General features: G+C 42.6%; 1 protein-coding gene across 1 annotated transcript in view; it reads right to left on the reverse strand.

Moving 5' to 3' along the window:
• ITGB1 (integrin subunit beta 1) overlaps nt 1-17,015 on the reverse strand; it is a 45,029-nt gene extending 28,014 nt beyond the window's left edge. The window contains exon 1 of the mRNA XM_050311480.1: nt 16,895-17,015. Within this exon, the coding sequence (XP_050167437.1) occupies nt 16,895-16,903 (9 nt within the window). The 5' untranslated portion in view covers nt 16,904-17,015. The remainder of the gene's footprint in view (nt 1-16,894) is intronic.
• Between the last annotated feature and the right edge of the window lie 1,281 nt (nt 17,016-18,296).

An 18,296-nucleotide genomic window follows, 5' to 3' on the forward strand; every position in this document is an offset into this window, starting at 1 on the left:
CAGTAATGCTTAAAGAAAATTTTTTATTTATAAAACTGGCTTTGATGGAAATCTCTGGAGCTTTTAATTTGAAATGAAAGACTCATTAAGTGACAACAGGAAAAAGGAAGGATTATTCCTCTATGGAATTTTGAATTTGCAAATCAAACATTTAGAACCTTTGTATTCTGCTAATCATCAAGATATTTAGAAATTAAGTTTACTACTCCATAGCACAAAAGCCTTTTGCAGCTTTTAAAATTTATTTATTAGAACTGCAATAGCATCTCTGCTATTGAAAATAACCTGGGCAAATGGGATCAAGAAAAAAAGATAAGAGTTACAGACACATTTATTCCCTTGAAATTAAATACTGACGGCTATACTGCCCTCCTCTCATCACCCTCCACCTCGGCACTTCACTCTACCTGACACAGGCCCCAATTTACACCGATAATGAAGGCCATGTTAAGAACAACACCTTAGGTTGCTGCAGTATTATTCCCCTCAGCCGAGCCGTTCCTCATCTGACCCAGCATCCACCAAGCCAACGGCAAGCAGAGGAAAACACTACAATCTGCCCCTACTGCATACTCAATCATGCCTTACTGCAAAGTTTTCTACTGAACCACACAACCACGCTTCAGACCACGGGGGAGACATCGAAGTGTGCAGTAAGAGCTGAGCTGCTGAGCAGACGCCACCTTTCTGAGGCCATAACCAGCCAGCCAGCTTACTCACATCCCCACACACCACTCTAATTACACTTACAAACCTAGAAATGAATATACAACTCACACTTCTGGACTAGCATTTGTGCTTCCTGCAGACTGACACCTCTTTGCATCAGCTGTTTTCACGGATTTAAATCTTGATTCAGAAACGCCGTACGGAATGGGTTCCTCCTAGAGCTGAGATTATATTTACAGCCACTTTCATGTAGTGTAAGGATGGAAAGTCACTTAAGAGAGCTGCCCCATCTTCCTTGTTGATTATTCGCCCTCGTGAATCAACATCCTGGTTTATTATTCTTATTGCTTTCCTTTCTGACCAATGCCAGCATTAGTGTGGCCATCAAGGAGTGCTGGAGCGAGGAAAAGATCTGGCCAAAACATTAATCCAACAAAGAAAATGTCTTGCTTCTGCCCCCTGGGTTCAAAAACACTTGTCCTGGCATGGCTGAGGTGGTGAGATGACGATGGAGAAAAAGAGAACTTGGGGGGATGGGGAAGCAAAAGATCCTGCTCCTCATCCACAGCCTGTGGTTGTGTGCTGGACTACACTGGTCACACAGCCAAGCCCCCACCCCCAGGCATGAAGGCTCTGGTTAAAAAAAGAGCAGGAAGAGACATGTTTCTAAAATAAGCAGAATTAAATAGTCTCTGGAGATGCCTGCTTCAGGACTCAATGCTGCCCTGCTAAAAAAGGTCCCTCTTCCCTCACTCCAGAAGGTTTCCTGGTGGTAGCTGAGGGCCATGCTTTTCAGCATGAATTTAATGGACTGGCAAGATGAATCCCATTCACATTTCAGAAAAAAATGGGAAAAAAAAACAGACTGGAGAAACCAAACAACCCTAGTGACACTGGACAGCAATTACACAGATACTACAAACCTCTAGCAATGACCAGTAAGTACCCTTGACAGCAGAACTCTCAAAACAGACATCATTAATTACAATCCCGAATTTGCCTGGACATGCAACAACTCCAGACATATCTGCTTGTACAACTGTTCATTGCAAAGAAGCAATTCACTGAAAGAGAAAGTGGTAAAGTGGTATCTTGCTGCTGCTCTGTCTTGAGAGAAGTATATTGCTCAGAAAGGCATGGTATAAAAAATTAAAGTGTTTTACACCAAGGAGTTACTTTTGTTTAAAATTTCCAAGTTTGTGGTGCAGACTTTCCAACAAATTTTAAACTGGTAATTCTCCATTGGTGGCCTTCACAGCTATCTTACTTAATTAATCAATGTTACTGTAATATTGAATTATAGTTGGAATACACTGTTTGCACAGCAAATTCCAGGACCACCATTAAGAAATTACGTGCTGCATTCTTCATTATGCAAATGGAGATCTGGGACAAACACTGATGGTTGAATCACCAGAAATTTTAATCAAAGAACCAAAACCTTAACTTAGCCTGCAAAACTATTTGTTCCCTGGATGCGGACCAGCCCTGTGATGGCTGCCCTTCACAGAGGCCCAGCTTCTACCCTGCATCATCAGAGATGAGCTAGCAGTGTAACCCCTTGTAGGAGAAATGAACTTCAGGAGAACAGTCAAGATGGAAACTAAAGTCCAGTCTCAAGAGTCAGACTTTGCAGCATCCCAATCCAAATGGGAACGCTACAAGTAAGCCTTCCTTCAACAGACTATCTACCAGCCTACTGACAGCAAGGCTCATCAAAACCACGATGTTCTTTCTCGTCCTGTCAACTTCACAGACGTTAATGCAGAAGGTTTTGAACTGCTTGCAATAATATGGAAAGAACGGGATGTTAACCCAGATTAAAGTGCAAAATAAAAAATTCTTTAGCACTGAAATAGCTTTTACACAAAAAGTGCAGCACATCAAGACTGCTTACTCAAAATGTTTCCTGAGAAAGCTTCAGCTACCGTGACACTACAGCTTAAAAGAAACAACAGTATTTCACACTGGACCTAATTTCTCTGTCAGTTATTACCTTTAAATTAATGGAATAAAACAAGAATAGTCTCCAAATATTCATGAAAAGTGCTTCCATAACCACTCTGTTTTAGAGGGGCATCATATATCAAAATAATATTTAATAAAGCAGTTAGGGCTTAAGTTTTAATTACAAGAGAGTTAAAATCCACAGAAAACTGTCTATCTGCTTAGGTTAGGGAGACCAGATCCGCCATTCCAGTACGGTTATCTGCTGCAATTAGTGCATCCTGCAATTAGTGCATGCAGTGAACTAACACTGGTTAGTTCAGAAGATTCTTCTGCAGGTTGGGAGCCCAAAAAGAAATGAGAATACACATTTCTGCATGCCTAATCCATGAGAAAACATCTCACAATTCTTCAGGTTTGGCATGGAAACTACTGTGCCCTACTTCCGTGCTTAGTAAAGTGGGTGAACATACAGAATAACACAACTGGTTTGCTAATACTCTCAGTTATACTACATTATTACACACAGCTTATTCATACAGCTCTAAAAAATTTACCAAGAAAAAAAGTAGCTTAAAATTCACAAAAAAAAGACTGGATTCAGTGGGAAAAATCAGTAAGTGTTAGGTTCTAAAATAGACTTGTGGATCATGCTGACATCCCAGCATGGGCACCTGCATCACACAGCCTCTTCAGCTGAATACATGAAAATATTCATGTAAAAGTACGAGGCCACAGCTCATGAGAACATATCTGGAAGGCTGTTCATGGTATTAGCTTGTGTCCCCAGAGTATGGGGGGTTTGTTAGTTTATATAGGACACAGCTGCTTCCAGACTGAACTAATAACTTCACAGGCACTCACACCGTTTGACCATACTACTGCTTTTATAGAGAATTTACTGGTATTTTTTCCTGGATTTCACAGGAGACCTCAACTTACTGACAGTTCTAAATAGTGGAATGAAAAGCAATTGGGTATTTTTATGAAAAGTATTTTTTGGTCTTGATTTAAATTACTGAGTGGAAACAAATCTGCCCAAGATAGGTGCCTGGCTGCAGGGAATGGGGGTGGGGAAGGAGATTTTTCTTGATGGAAGGCATAAATTTCCTCTATAATCAGAAAAAACAAGAGGTACTGATTTCAGAACAACAGCAGATGATAAAGTTTTCTGGTATTTGACATCTCTCCACATTAAGATAAAAAGTGGTAGATCCAGTTGGGACACAGTTCGCATGACAGAAGGTGGTAATGGATCCCAGATATTTTACAGTACTGAGGCACACACAGGAAGTAAGATAACTGGGCTAAAGTCCCTCCTCAGCCCCAAAGGGTTTGCATTCATATTTCCTGGGAATGCTCTATCCTACAGGACATACTAGAAAGAGCAATCTCCACTGCTTTTATTAAACCAAAGCTGCTACAAAGAATGAAAGGCACAGAGACAGAAAACGAGTTGATAGCTTTGTCTCTTGTTTATCTACAGAAGCACTCATATGGTGGGAGGTAGAAGAAAGATATAAGTGGGGATCCAGATACTGTTCCCTGTAATATATACAAATTTACAGTATATTGTCCATGCATAAAAACAAAGAGAGTCTCGGGATCATGATTTGGAGCATGAATTTTCTTTCTTTCTCACCAAATGCCCTAACCTGTAGGAAAGTGAAGGGAAACAGATGTACGTTCACACTCAGACACAGAAGAGAGCCTCTACTGCAAACCTCCTGTATCATGGATGACTACCCTGACTAGTGCACACTGAGCTGAAATCCCTCTCTACACAGACCCGACCAATCTGAACCATATGGACTTCTCTAGGGACTTAAAGTGAATGCCTACCCTCCAACAAGGAACTAAAGGCAGCCTGGTAGCTTATGGAAAATCAGGAGAAACCGACAGAATGTAGATTTTAGGACAGATTACAAACCATGTTTTATTTCAATGTACTTCCATGTGCGTTTCACTGCATTTCTGTAACTGTTTTCATTAGCAAAATCCATTGATAATTTCACTTAGTGACAAACTCCTGCAAACCTAAATAATATTCATCACAAGTGAAAACAAGCTCCACAGCAGATTGTAAAGAACACTAGTACTGCTGAAGCCCACTGCACTTATTCACAGTTGGAAGGGACCCACAGGGATCACTGAAGTCCAGCTCCTGGACCTTCACAGGACAGCCCTAAGAGTAACACCGTGATCTGTCTTTTTGTAACATATTTCTATTTCAGAAGCCACACATGTCCAGACGTGCTGACAGTGGTGACAGAAGGTAAAAGAACAAGAAAAAGATGCACAGAGATGACATGAAGATACTGCTACTGACAAAGCTGTCTAGTCAGCAAACCCCAAGTGCAACCTTGATCTCTTCCCTTTGTTCTTGTGACTTTTGGAGAACACTGTGGTGCAGGCAGAACCAACATTGGTTAGTCAGCACCACTTTTGAAGGAGGGACCTCATTTCAAAAGTGTATTTACACACATCACCCTGCACAGATGGTTCGTAATTCATGACTAGACCTCCTTAGCACTACCATATCCCAAGTAATTATTAATTTAAGAGCATCACTTTGCTGTATTATCCATCCTTGTCCCTGGCTTGGTCCTAATGCAAAGAGACTATTCATATAACATTCACTTGCCCTGTTGAATCGTAATTTGAAGCTTAGATTCCACAGTTTGGGAGTTGCTTTGAAAAGCATCTTGATGCTTGAAAAGTAGTACTTAGACACAGCTCATGTGAACAAACAACCTGTGTATGATTACCACATATAGGAAACTGTTTAGAAGCCAAGTGAGGTGCTCCTTTTCATGAGAAAATGTTCTTTTTCCACCAAGGCTTATGTAAGTATTTTTCCCAGGCAGTAATCCACAGATTGCAATTTATAGCTTAAACTCTGGCAATTCTATTTTGGAAAACTAGACCAACAAACAGGTGTATTGTGTTTAATGTTACACATTAAATTAGGAGAGAAATACAACTCCATATTCTCCAGCAGAGCACTCAGAGGCCTGCAGCTACATCTAATTAAAACACCAGCGATGTGCTTTAACTCTTGGTTACCTATGGCTTATAACCAGCTTAATTAAAACATTTATATCTTTTTTCCTGAAAATCCAGTTTGTAGCTACTTGCTACTCTACACTTTGCAAACTGCTGTGCTTATGAAATCCCATGCGGGTGCACCCTGCCCACATCCCAGCCCAGAAAGCTGGGATTCCTACAAGGACATTATGAAGCTCTGTGAATTTTAAGCAAGGACAAAATAATCAAACCTGTTCATATGCTGCTTGTGCTGGTGTGCAAGCACCTTGCAAAAGCAGCACCTCTCCAAGACTAAACCACTAACACGCCAAGCCCATGGGTACCGACCGATACTGTGGTTGAAAGTGTTTTCTGCATCTATAGCACCTTTGTACATGCAGACCTAAACAGCTTCCTCTTTAAGGATAAATATATGATGAGTATGTGTCAATAACAAAAACATGTCATGTTTTTTCCCCTTAATGCTGTCAAAAATATCCACTTTTCATACTCTTTCCAATGGAAGTTTCCAATAGTTCGAGTACTTCACAGCTTTACTGCCTCAAACCATGTTGTCTCCACAAATTTGTAAGAATTATCATTGTACCCAACCTCACTGTAATCAGTAGGCATTTTTCTGTAACAAATACTTCAGGATGATCATTATTACAAGCACCTTCTTACACAACTGTGATTAAAACAGAGAAAAAATCAAACCCCTTTTCTCATTATTTTTAAAAAGTTTTCAGAACCATCAGCCGTTTTTGCCATACTAATTTAATTTCTTCTCTTGCTTAAATGTGGCACCTTTTTTTTGGCGAGAAAAGGTGTGATTTGAATATTTAGCTTGTTTACATAGGTCCTGCCAGTCTACAAGACTTCTTGGCTAAGTTTAGCATTTCCATCACAAACAGATTACAATTAGGAATGCCACATAATGATTTTAGCCATTCTAGTAGAAAACACGGGTATCTGTTCCTTGTGGTGGTATTAAATTCCCACACACTCTGCACCACTTACTGCTCCCATAAAGAGACTATTTAATCTTGTGCAACTTAAACCTCACGTTTATCCACACAGGGGGAAATGAAAAGTTTAGTTAAGCATATAAATATAGCTCTTACACAGCTGACTGTAACTGATGCTTCCGAGGCTGTACTGCCTCCATGACTGTCACAACATCTGGCTAAACTTACTTTAATCCAAGCTTTTTTTTTTAAAGGAAAAGCAGAACAGAGGCTTGTATGTTCTTAAGTAAAAAGCTAGAGAATGTCAGTTAATACAATGTCTTGTTCACCTATTTCTTTAAAAGAAAACAGTTGCAAATGTCTCGCTGGCTATTGGTGCAGGTACTGCAGGAAGCCAGAAACTGGCACACCACAAAGAGCAAACTCGTCTGTCGTTGCAGGGCAGTGTTCACCCACCAGGAACTATCATTAACACTCAGTGTATAGTTTCAGCAACCAAAACCAAGATGAAAGTCAACTGCTGCTGAAAGGAACAGCAGTGCTACAGCATCTCCCAAAAAGCAACCTCTGACCCTGCACTCCCACTCATGGACGTCTCCCACTACTATCCCAAGTCAGGTCAGCTTGGACCTTGACTCATCCCATTTCCCTCCACGTCAAAAGCCACTTTCTGTAAGTGTCTGCAAAAACCAGACCTCCACATGGACTGAGTGCTGAGGAAACAGCTCCTATGAAGGGGCAGGCGGCTGTTGGACTCACTAGTTTTCAAAATAACACCAGGCTCTTCGCTGCTAAATCAGCCTAAATTCAGGTTGTCTCAGGCCAATCTTCCTTCTCTGCTGATCTTGGATGAATTGCTTATGAACTCTCTGTAACACAGCCAGCCAGTCTGGGGAACTATGATGATTTTATTTTTACAGGTTATTAGAATAAATTCGCTGGCAAAAAAAATTAAGACAAGCAAAGAATAAAATACTGATGGTTTTTATTTTGTTGTTGTTTGTTCATATTTTAATTCGGGATTTGAATGGCAAGTACACAGACTGATGTTTACAGATGGGACCCAAATATTTAACTGCAGGTTTTTATAAAGATTCACTGTATATTCACTCTCCACAATATATTCACTATTCAAACACAATTTAGAATGTGTCTTGTACTGAAACAACTCTTATCCTCAATGTTCTTTTAATGTCAGGTAAATGTCCAGAAAAAGGAACATGTAGAAATAATAAAAGACTGATAAACTCAGAGAACTATATAAAGCCTTCTAAATCTGTATCTGTGAGATTTTTAATATATATTTTATTCTGTCTATATTTAATTTTCCATACGTATGTTATATATTTTTATATATATAACTAACGATGATTACTAATTCAATGGCAGTGATAACTGGCTAGGCACAAGTACACAATGAAACAGAGTGAACTTCATACAGATTTTAATTCTGAAGTTTGAGCACTTGTAAAAACTCACCAATCTCAGGGAAAAAATAAATTCAACCTTAAAGGACTTAAAAAAAAAAAATCCAGACATATCACAAAGTACTTTATAAAACACAGTCCTGGCCTGAACAATCTTCCTATTCATACACTTCTGCTGCTTTCCAGAGCAGGATTTTAAGCCTGGAGTCCACAGGCTGCTTCTAAGATCACTGCACAAGATAATAAAAGATAAGGTTTCTCAAAGTAGCCAAGTAGATGTGCACAGAGGAGACAGCTCAACTTCTCCAGGCCCTAAAATTCCCCACTTCGCACCTTTCATCTATCTCGTGCCAACTGTGGTCGATACTTTCACCTCTAAACTGAGGCAGTGGAACGAGCTGAGCAGTAACTGCTTGCTGAGTTATTTCTCACCTGATCTAGCAAGCTAGGATGGATTACTCAAGCCAAGAGCACTAAAACTGGCACGAGCAGATGCTGTGAGCAGTTTATGACAACTGATCTCTGGACTGCCACAGTGCCACACTCTTGCTGTGAGCTGCACATTTTCCCGTTCCTCGTAATGCACATGGGTCACACTGATGAAACAGCTGATCTAGATGAAAATTAAGTTTTTGCCAAGCTATTTTTCAACCAGAACAGCTATTTCCATGACTTAATGAACATTCTTATGACTTCCACTGCTGGTGCAAGGAGGATGGTAAAACTGCACAGCTACATGCAGGAGGGATAATTAAGACGTACATTTAAATTGCTGCAGAGCCATATTCCTACAAAACCAAAACACATATTTAGTAGAATTCATGGCTCAAAGGTCACTGGAACATTTCACGAAATATGAAATTCAGGTATATTTGCAAACCACTTGTCTACTGTGGAGTTCTGAGTTATCACTAATGAGTGAGCTCTTTTTTTTTTTTTAAACTCTGCAGAGACATAGTATCAAAATTGCTTCCAGCTACAAGTAAATCTTAATCATATTAAATATGGACATTATTCATTTAGAAAGTGAAACTGCATAGGGAATTATGCACCAAAAAGAAGCAGTATCTGTGCAAGCTCTTTTATTACTATCTAAACACTCTCCAGATTGGTCAGCTGGCAATGGTAAAAATGCTGACAGGAATCTTACACGGTATAATTTCTCCTTAATGCTGAAGTTGAGTTTTTCACTGAAACTGGAGATATCTGCAACATGGCTATGTAACACGAAAAGTTATGTGAACGACATCTGTAGTGGAGGGAGATAACACATATATAGAAAAAAATGTTTATCGATGTTTATTGATTTTCTTACTTATTTTAAACAACCTATAGCCGATATGTACAGTATGTTCTTCCAAAAAAGGAAATTTGCTGTTTCCTTTTTTATGCTCAAGTCCACACCCAGGAAAAATTACACTGAAATTCTTGAACACTAATTTCCCACGCAGAATTGTATTTGCATAGAAGTGACAAAAACAACACCAAAAAAATATTCTATGCTTTTGAACTGCACAGTAAAAGCAAAGAACAAATGTTATCTTCTAAAACGTTACACTTCCAGATGTTTTGAAAATGCACATAGGTTATATTCACATCCAAGCTGGAAGACAGATCTTTCATCCATTCTGACACAAAACCAGCAAACTTGTATTTTGTGCAGGTGGGTTATAGTGTGCCTTCCAGCACTGGGACAATCTTTAGCTAGCACCAGAAAGCGAGCACAGTAACATACACTAAATACAACCTTGCAAAAGCACAAAAGGAACCTATGAGAAGGTAATTCCTGACATTATCCTATGCCCACTAAAACCAATTTCCTAATGCACAAGAAAATAAAATATCAGTGTAATAAAGAAAAAAATCCAGCCAGAGTACACTGGCAGCACATCAACCTTCCTTATCCTAGCCAATCTTGTGGATGGTGCTAGCAAAGACTTCCCCATTTCTCCTTTTCATTATCAGAAGAGGGAGCATTTCACTTGCTGACTGGACAAGCATAAAGTCTTCAGCCACTCCACTATCAAAGATATGGTATAAGAAGTCATTCTGATGCAAAATTTAATCCAAATGTAATGAAAACCAACTACTAAAATGTATCACCTTTCAATATGCAGGAGAGTGGTTTTTTATTTAACACCAAAAAGATTACGTTCTTTTGTATTTATCTCTACTTCAAAAATAGGCTTTCCTTTTAGCTGTACTTATTATCTTCATACAAACCCCCTTTCACCCAAGATCTGGAAAACCAGACAGCTGAGGGTCCAGACAGAACTTGGATGTTGCCCAATTTGGTACTTAAGCAACTGAATTTGCAGAGGATGTTGGACAAGCTACTAGAACACCAGGTCCTTCAGATGACCTCCTACAGTCCCCAATACGCTCCTGACACTGGTTATCCCACTACTCATCAGGAGAGCATCCTCTTATCTTCTGCTTCACAGCAGATCACTCCCAGCAGGTCCTGCCAGCCTGCAAAGACCTGGAGCAGGTGAGGACAGATCACATGGCTTTGCAGAGCAGCTGCACAAGAGACAGATATGACTCTCGCTGCCAACGCCCAAGGGTAGCACCACATTGGGGCACACTAAACTACAGTTCCACCAAAGAAAATTAAGAAACCCTAGAATGACAGCTTATCTTCCTTTTCCCTTTGCAGAATGGCCTCCTCAACCTTACTTGAATACTTACTTCAATGTCAAGATTATGCCAAACTGAATGTCCTAGTCTCAGGTTTGTTTTTCAAACAGGGATGAAGTACACATTAATATTCAAGATACCACATCTGAATCATATTAGCACCACTTCCTAAGTGAAATACTGACTCCTCCTAAATTAATCTAATACAATTATTTTTCTTCTCATTTAAATAACCACAAATCAGTCATCTTTGAATGGGGGTTAAGTTCAGTGTTTCAGTTCAGCCCAATAAATAATTACTGTTTTTCATTCTACCACAAAGGATGAGAAAAGAAGAAAGCTTTCTCTTTTTCCGTTCAGCTTCCACATCAAAAGTGCTTTTACTTGCACATCTATAAAGGTAAAAGAATTATTTGTTAATAGCTACAATAGAAAATTAACTACATGTAAGTACTTTTATGTAGTACAAATGCTACACAGACATTTATAGTTTAAACCAACAAGAATTCACATAAACAACAGCCCTCCTTCCTGATTATGTACTAGAATGTACCAATAACAGAACTTAAAAAACTGAGTCAAAACTAGGACTAAGATAAGCATAAGTAAGTTATCTCATACAAAACACAAATCAGAATTAAGTGAACTACAAATACGAAGCCAATCATTTGAGGGAGAAAATAATAATGGCCAGTCTTCACTAGTGAAGATCCGGGGAAGGTCTTTACACCTTCCAGCCTGCGCATTGGATTTTTTAGGTGAGACACAGTGTGCGCGGAACTGAGCCCACCCTTTAATCCTAAGGTTCATCTGCCGGGGCCAAGCGAGCTTGGACGGTGGCAGCGAGGTCCTCAGGACGTAGGTGGGTTGCCTTTAAGGGCTAACGAGCTCCACCTGCCCGGGAGTGGCCCTGACCGGGAATCGAACCCGGGTCTCCGCGGTGACAGCGCCGCGCCTTTACCACTAGACCACCAGGGGCTCCTGGGAGAAAATACTGACATCAGATATTGTATATGTTACAGTTTATGAGCATTTTAAGAAGAAGCTGCGCTTAAACATGGTTTTACAGATTAGAATTTTAAAGAAATCAACTATAAATGGAAAACTAATGATTTATTGGCAGAACATGAGAACGGCATTAATTTATCAGATATACAAAATGTTTTCCTGTGGTAAAAAGGAATTAAAAGAATAGTGATAAAACATCAGTATCTTTTAAGCTCTAACTAACAATAACAAACTTAAGATTCTAGCCTCAACTTTGTTACTCAAAACCTCCCCGTCCAATAAAGACCACAAGAATACTCATGGTATTTTGCTGCTGCTGTTGGAAAAGACAAAAAAAGCACATGAAACTGCTTTTAAGACAGAAAGCATGTTTCATAACCCATTTTGCAGCAGACTCTATAGAGAAATGAGAAAGATACAGCCCAAAACAATATTTACTAATACATTAAAGAGCCTTTGCTCAGTGACATCCCAAAGAGGATTACAGGTCAGGTAGGAATTTTATCACCTTTCCCAGAAGAAAACATTAATATTATAGTCTCATCATGCTAATGCCCCGACCATATGCTTGGTTATGTGCAAATTTTGTACTAGATTAGTGATTTTACCATCTCTCTGAACATCTTCAATCTGTGAATGGCAGAACATGATGGCCTAGGAAGCCCACTAACCACTCTGATTTCTAAGAATAGAAAAGTAAGGGAAAGTGGTTATTACAAAAATACAGGATGTTTAATAACAACATTCTGCTAAAGAGAGCACCCTTAGTACTGAAAAAGACAACCAGCTACTTAGTGATGTATAGCAAGATGCCCAGTGTCTCATTTTTCATTCACAGAAGTCAGAACTTTCTGTGTGGCATTCCCAACAGAAGCTACTCAGCAAGTCTACATACATCTTAAATTGGGCCAGAAACTCACACAGCTAAAGCACGTGACAATTTCTTACACTGAAGATGTATGCACTTTTCACTGGTACTTACACTAATCCAAGGGGTAGGAGAGAAGAAAGTTTAGAGAACAGCCATAAATTTATTCTGATTTACAGTTTTGGAAGTTTAGGTTACTGGACCACACCTAGGCAGGACAAATTAGAAAAGGGAAAAAAAAAAACCAAAGTAGTAAAATTTTTCTTCCTATTTGTGGGTAAACACAAAAATGGCTTTGTAGCTACCCCAGAAACTCCATAACCACAACAACTGACAGATACTGGTCAATATTGTGGTCTAACTGTGGTTACCCCATGACAAGTAACATCATCTTTCTCAGAAAGCTGGCAGAGCAACACAGAGCAAGGAGGAACTATACAGAAAAAAAAGAGATGGTTTCATAAATGACAGTATTCTTCAGCATTAGAACTAACCAAAAAATTTCAATCTTCTGACACAATAGGATTAAATCAGACTCAGATATCGCCAATATCCGTCCAGGAGAGAGCTGCAGAATTTGTTCATGAATCTCTGACACTCCCTCCTGAAAAGCAAAGAAACATCCTCCTCAGAAACAACAGCTAACTCTCCCCAACACTAAAACCTTGTTTTCTTGTAAGACTTTGAGATGCACGTGTTTGTCAAAAAAAACCATCTGTGCACACATAAAGCACAGCAGCAGCCTAAAAAATCTTGAGTCCTCTAACCAGTAATGTTAAAACTGCCAGTGAAAATGCTGCTACTGGTACGTGACTTCAAAGCAAGGCGAGTAGAGCGAGTGGGAACAATTTGTAGAATCAGCAATACAAAAACAGACGGGAGATGAGAGGTAGGAAAACACAGACTTAACTCTGAGTTTTCTGCTGCTGGGAGACAGGCAATTTTCTACAAGGCACAGAATACAGCAGATGACTAAAAAATCTAGTCACAGGGGAATAGTACACATACTGGCAAGTACTTTTTAATAACACTTCCAAAATAAATCTAACTACATATTGCCTTAATTACATTTTTAAGATTTATTTAATTTATGTAATTGCTTTGTGATTTCTACCAATAGAGAAGCTTAAAAGGACAAGGAAAAAAAAGAAAAAAAAGGCGCTCCCAACAAGGATTCCCTCTCAGAGGGCTGACTGTAGCTACTAATAATCAAAAGGATGCCAGCGGGATTGGCCATTCTAAAAAAAAGATGGAAAAAATAAATCACTTGAAGTTCTAGAAGAGCAAGTAAGGCAGAATAAGATCTGCTACTGTGCAGTCTGCATTGCGATTTTTCTGGATCTGTTTAATCAGTATCTCTTCAAAACTGCCAAGTGAGGTGCCGTGAGACATCTTAAAGCTAGCGATTTACACTTACAGGAAAATTAGGAAAATCCCTGCCTGTTTTAACTTCATTTTTGCAATGTCTCAGTGATTATACTATCCTCTATTAAATGGAAGGGGTAAAAAATGCATTTGGAAAGGAGTGAGGAAGAAGAGGAGGGTCAGGTATACCAACAGCCAGCAAAGTTCCATCCAGATCCCCCCTTCCCCCTCAAAACCCACTCCCCTGCGCCATGCAATGGGTGCAACTACCAGAGAACAGAAGGTAGCACAACTCAGCACCCTCTCCCTGCATGAGCAGAGGCTGTACCAGGATCACGGGCAGGTCTGCACTGAAGAAGCCCAGGCATCTGGACCATGTGCAGGAGAGTAACGGCAGGAACTCAGCATATTTGTCCACTAGAATGAAAGAGAGCGGGGATGGAATCTTTTCCAGAACTACAGCCTTCCCTGATGGCTTGCAAAAAGGGTCTCATCAGGAGGAGGTACTTAACAGCCTGTTTAGCTGCAGCCCTGCTGCAGTACCTTGTTTCCGAGGGCCACGTAACCAAGAGCCAGAGCCAGCCAGGAAGCCTGCAGCAGGCTGATGAGAGGCTGGGAGAACCACAAGCTAAGTGTGCATCACATCACTCAACTAAATCAAGACTGGGTGGAAAGGTAGGCATGACAACTATTTACAAACTAAAGAGCACTCATACCAGTGGCAGCGAGGGAATTATAATCAGGGCAAGGGAGACCATAGCACGTGTCCACCCCATGTGTGCTTGGCTCTCCCCAAGTTTGCCTTTCTGCTACCCAAGTCATCTACTTCCTGAGCTGCTGCAATAGCAAACAAGCTTTTTTCAAATCCCTAAGAGAGGTATAGAGAGGATGGTTAAGAGCAGAGAAATGAAGAAAGGAAGAAAGAACAGCAGGAAAAGTTTCCGGACAGTTTGTTTTCAGCTTTGGGAATCACTTCCCAAAGGAAGTGGTAGAAGACTAACCACTTGAGTCACTTAAAACTCAAGACAACACACTAGCATTCTGCACTTTAATCAGAAATTCATGCATATTCTAGAGAAATGAGCATCCCTCCAATCCAGTCCTTAACAAGGGTGGGCATCACTTGGGAATATGGCATGGCACAGATCAGACGACCAAACGTACAGAGCTCTCTGGCTGCACACACAAAGAACACCAGAGTTTTAACTGTTGACATTTAATTTTGAAATAAATCTGGTCCATTTATCATAAGAGTGGCAAACAGATACAGCACTTACCAGATCCAACTTTGATTAAGGTTAAGATTTAATTCTGCATTCCTGTCAGCTTTGCACCTTTCAGCTGAAAGATCTTTGAAAAGGACAAAAGTTGAAGGTGTTCACATCCCAAACTTGTCTCGTCTTGCCAACCTATTGCCAACGGCTCACTGTTTTTGCAACCCTTATAAATATAGCCTTAGGCAGGCTTGCAAAATGCTACTTAATCATTTGCCAGAGGCAAGTTATACTTTTTGTGACAGGAGAATGAATCATCAGTTTCATCCCTGGCATGGATGTGGACAATGAATGTCTTCACTACTTTTAAAGTCTTGTTTAATTTAGTCTGATTTACATCTTTCTAGTAGCACAATACTTCCTAATTTTTCCTCATGCTGCCACCATCACCTACCAAATGATTAATGTGCCAGGAGTACACATTATCTAAGTCTGTTTTCACATCTGTGAAGTCCTGCTCCATTTCAACACTTCAGCACACAAGCAGCATTAGCCATGATTGGTTCTACTAATCTGAATGCAGACAATCCTTACTCCTGAAGGTTTGTGTGTCTTGGCATGAACAGGACTGCAGCACCAATGGCAAGTCTACCAGAAAAATCAACATTTTCACCCAACAGGTATGTGCACATGTGTTGGCACGAATGGACTGTTGTATTATGTCAAGGACAAATGCAGAAGGAACCATGAGCTGTTCAACTTTTTTTCATAAATAGTCACAAACACTACCTGATGAATCTAACAAACAGACACTTATTCCATAAGATAAAGACATCTGACATGGGCTAAACAGTGAGTCAGAAAAAAATTCCTATCACTTCATGTTTCCTTCCAACCACTGGTTTATGAAGCTGATAATAGGAGAAAAAACACTGTGCTACTACTGCTGTAATGTCAGAAATCTCCACGTTAAACATGGCATACAGAGGCCTCACATTCCCACTTCCAGCCCGACACAAACTTACACCAAGCTATAGAGGTTCACAGCCATCCTCAAGAAGAAAACACACAAACTTGACCACACTGAGCGGTCAAAACGCTGCACTGCGATCATGCCGTCATTCACACCGCACACACCCCGCTCTCAGTGGTCACTTTCCACTGACATGTGCAGGTCAAACCCCTGGGTGTTCAAGTTCCTGCGCTGCCTCACTCCTTACGCTCCCATTCCTGTAACTCCAGCGCCCGCTTCCCGCGGAAGGCACCGTCCCCCCCCGGCTCTGCCGCCGCCGGACCGGGCGCTGAGGGAGGGGACGAAGCCCTCCCTCACCCGCACTCCCGGGAAACCCGCACCAAACTTTCCCAGCCGAGCGCGGCACGGGCTCGGTCCCTCTCGGAGAGGAGAGGTCGGGGCGCTATCCTGGCAGGGCCGCCCCGAGCGGACAAAGGCCCGGCCGGCCCCCCCGGCCCGGGAGGCCCGAGCCCGCCGTCCCGCCGCCACAGGAAGCCGCGGGCCGGGCCCGGCACCTTCCCGCCCACCGCGCCGGGCGGGCACGGCGGGAGGCGCGGCGCCCCCTCCTCCGCCCGGGACGGGCGCCGGGGGACCCGCGGCACGGCTCCCGGCATGGCACGGCTCCCGGCACGGCCGGCGGGGAGAGGCGCTCGCCTCCCCTCGACCCCCGCCGGAGCCCGCCCGGGCGGGCACGGGCACCGCTCATCCCGCTCCCGGCCGGCTCCGACCCCCGCCCGTCCTCCCGCTACCTCGGCCATGGCTCCGGGCAGCGGGCGTGCTCCGGCCCGCCCGGCTCGCTGCGGCTCCCTCTGCCCCGGCGTCCTGGGCTGGGCTGGGCTGGGCTGGGCTGGGCGCGGCGGGACGCCCGGGCTCGCTGCTCGCTGTCTGCCCGCCGCCGCCTCGCCCCGAGCTGCTGCGGGAGCCCGGCCCGCGGGGGGGGAAGGGGAGGGCCGCGCTCCGCCGCTCTGCCCGCCCCGGAAACACATTCCTCCCCGCTGCCGTCAAGCCGGGCCGGGGCGGTGTCTGCGGGCAGGGAAGGCGGGCAGGGAAGGGAAAGCTCTGCCTGAGGCGGAGCTGCCGCTTGTTCTCCGCTTCTGCCGGTGCCGCCCGCCCGCCCCTTATTTGAGGGTTACCGGCGCGCCAGCCCCCGCCTCGCAGCCCCCGGGACGGGATGGGACGGGACGGGACGGGATGGGACAGGACGGGGCTGTCCCGTCCCGCGGCGGGAGGTTTTTGCCTCGCCCGCCCCGCTCCCCACCGGTGTCGAAGGAATGCTCGACTCCAGCCTATTTTCAGGGCTGCGCCTTCTCCTGCTTTTCTCCCTGCCTGATTCCACACGCGGGATCGGGGCACGCGTGGGGACAGCGGGGGCACTGGGGGGAGGAATCGCCGCCCCTCTTGCTGGGAACTGTTTCCAAAAGCGGTGGGGGTCAGTGATTGATGGATGTTGCAGTCAACAGGCGATGGATGAGCTTGTGATGCTAACACGCGGTCCAAGCTAAAAAGAGGCTCTCCCAAAGTGTCTCGGAGCACGCTGTTCACATTTTAAAGTGCTCCTTAAAGTCGGTTCTTGGAGAATATACTGACTACAAAAAATTTAATATGTGCCATTCGACACTTTTTTGGAGGTAAGGTGTTGGGAAACACAAGCTCTGCGCTCACAGCACTGTGCTATTATGTGGCCGCTGGAGCTGGTGTCAGTTCTTGTTCTGGCATGGTTAACTAAACAAACAGAGCTGTAACTTGTTAATAATTTTAATCACTTTTCCCCTGCTTGCTTTCTAGCTGCATTTTGAAATTAAAAAATGAATGATGTTTCTCTCTTACCCAAGCATGGCTTGTGTTTCAACCCCATGTTCCATTTGGGCAGTGCAGTTGTTTAGGGTGCAGTCTAATAACATAGTTGTGATAGCAGAAGCTTTTAAGCTGGTACAGCTATAATTGTGAAACTGGTTTAGTGGTGTTGGAAAACAAGATTGAAGTGATCAGACTGCTGCTCCAAGCAGCTTCATCAAAAGCAGACTCTGGACAGATGAAATGGTAGATAAATAATTTTGACAATCACAGATAAGGAAGCCAGAGACCGTATGTTTCAACTGGTAAATCAGTATATAATATTAATACTGCTAGGGAAAAAGAAAGCTGCCATAA

The sequence above is a fragment of the Myiozetetes cayanensis genome, unplaced genomic scaffold (assembly GCF_022539395.1).
Source record: "Myiozetetes cayanensis isolate MyiCay16 unplaced genomic scaffold, myiCay2020 scf1, whole genome shotgun sequence".
Classification (NCBI taxonomy): domain Eukaryota; kingdom Metazoa; phylum Chordata; class Aves; order Passeriformes; family Tyrannidae; genus Myiozetetes; species Myiozetetes cayanensis.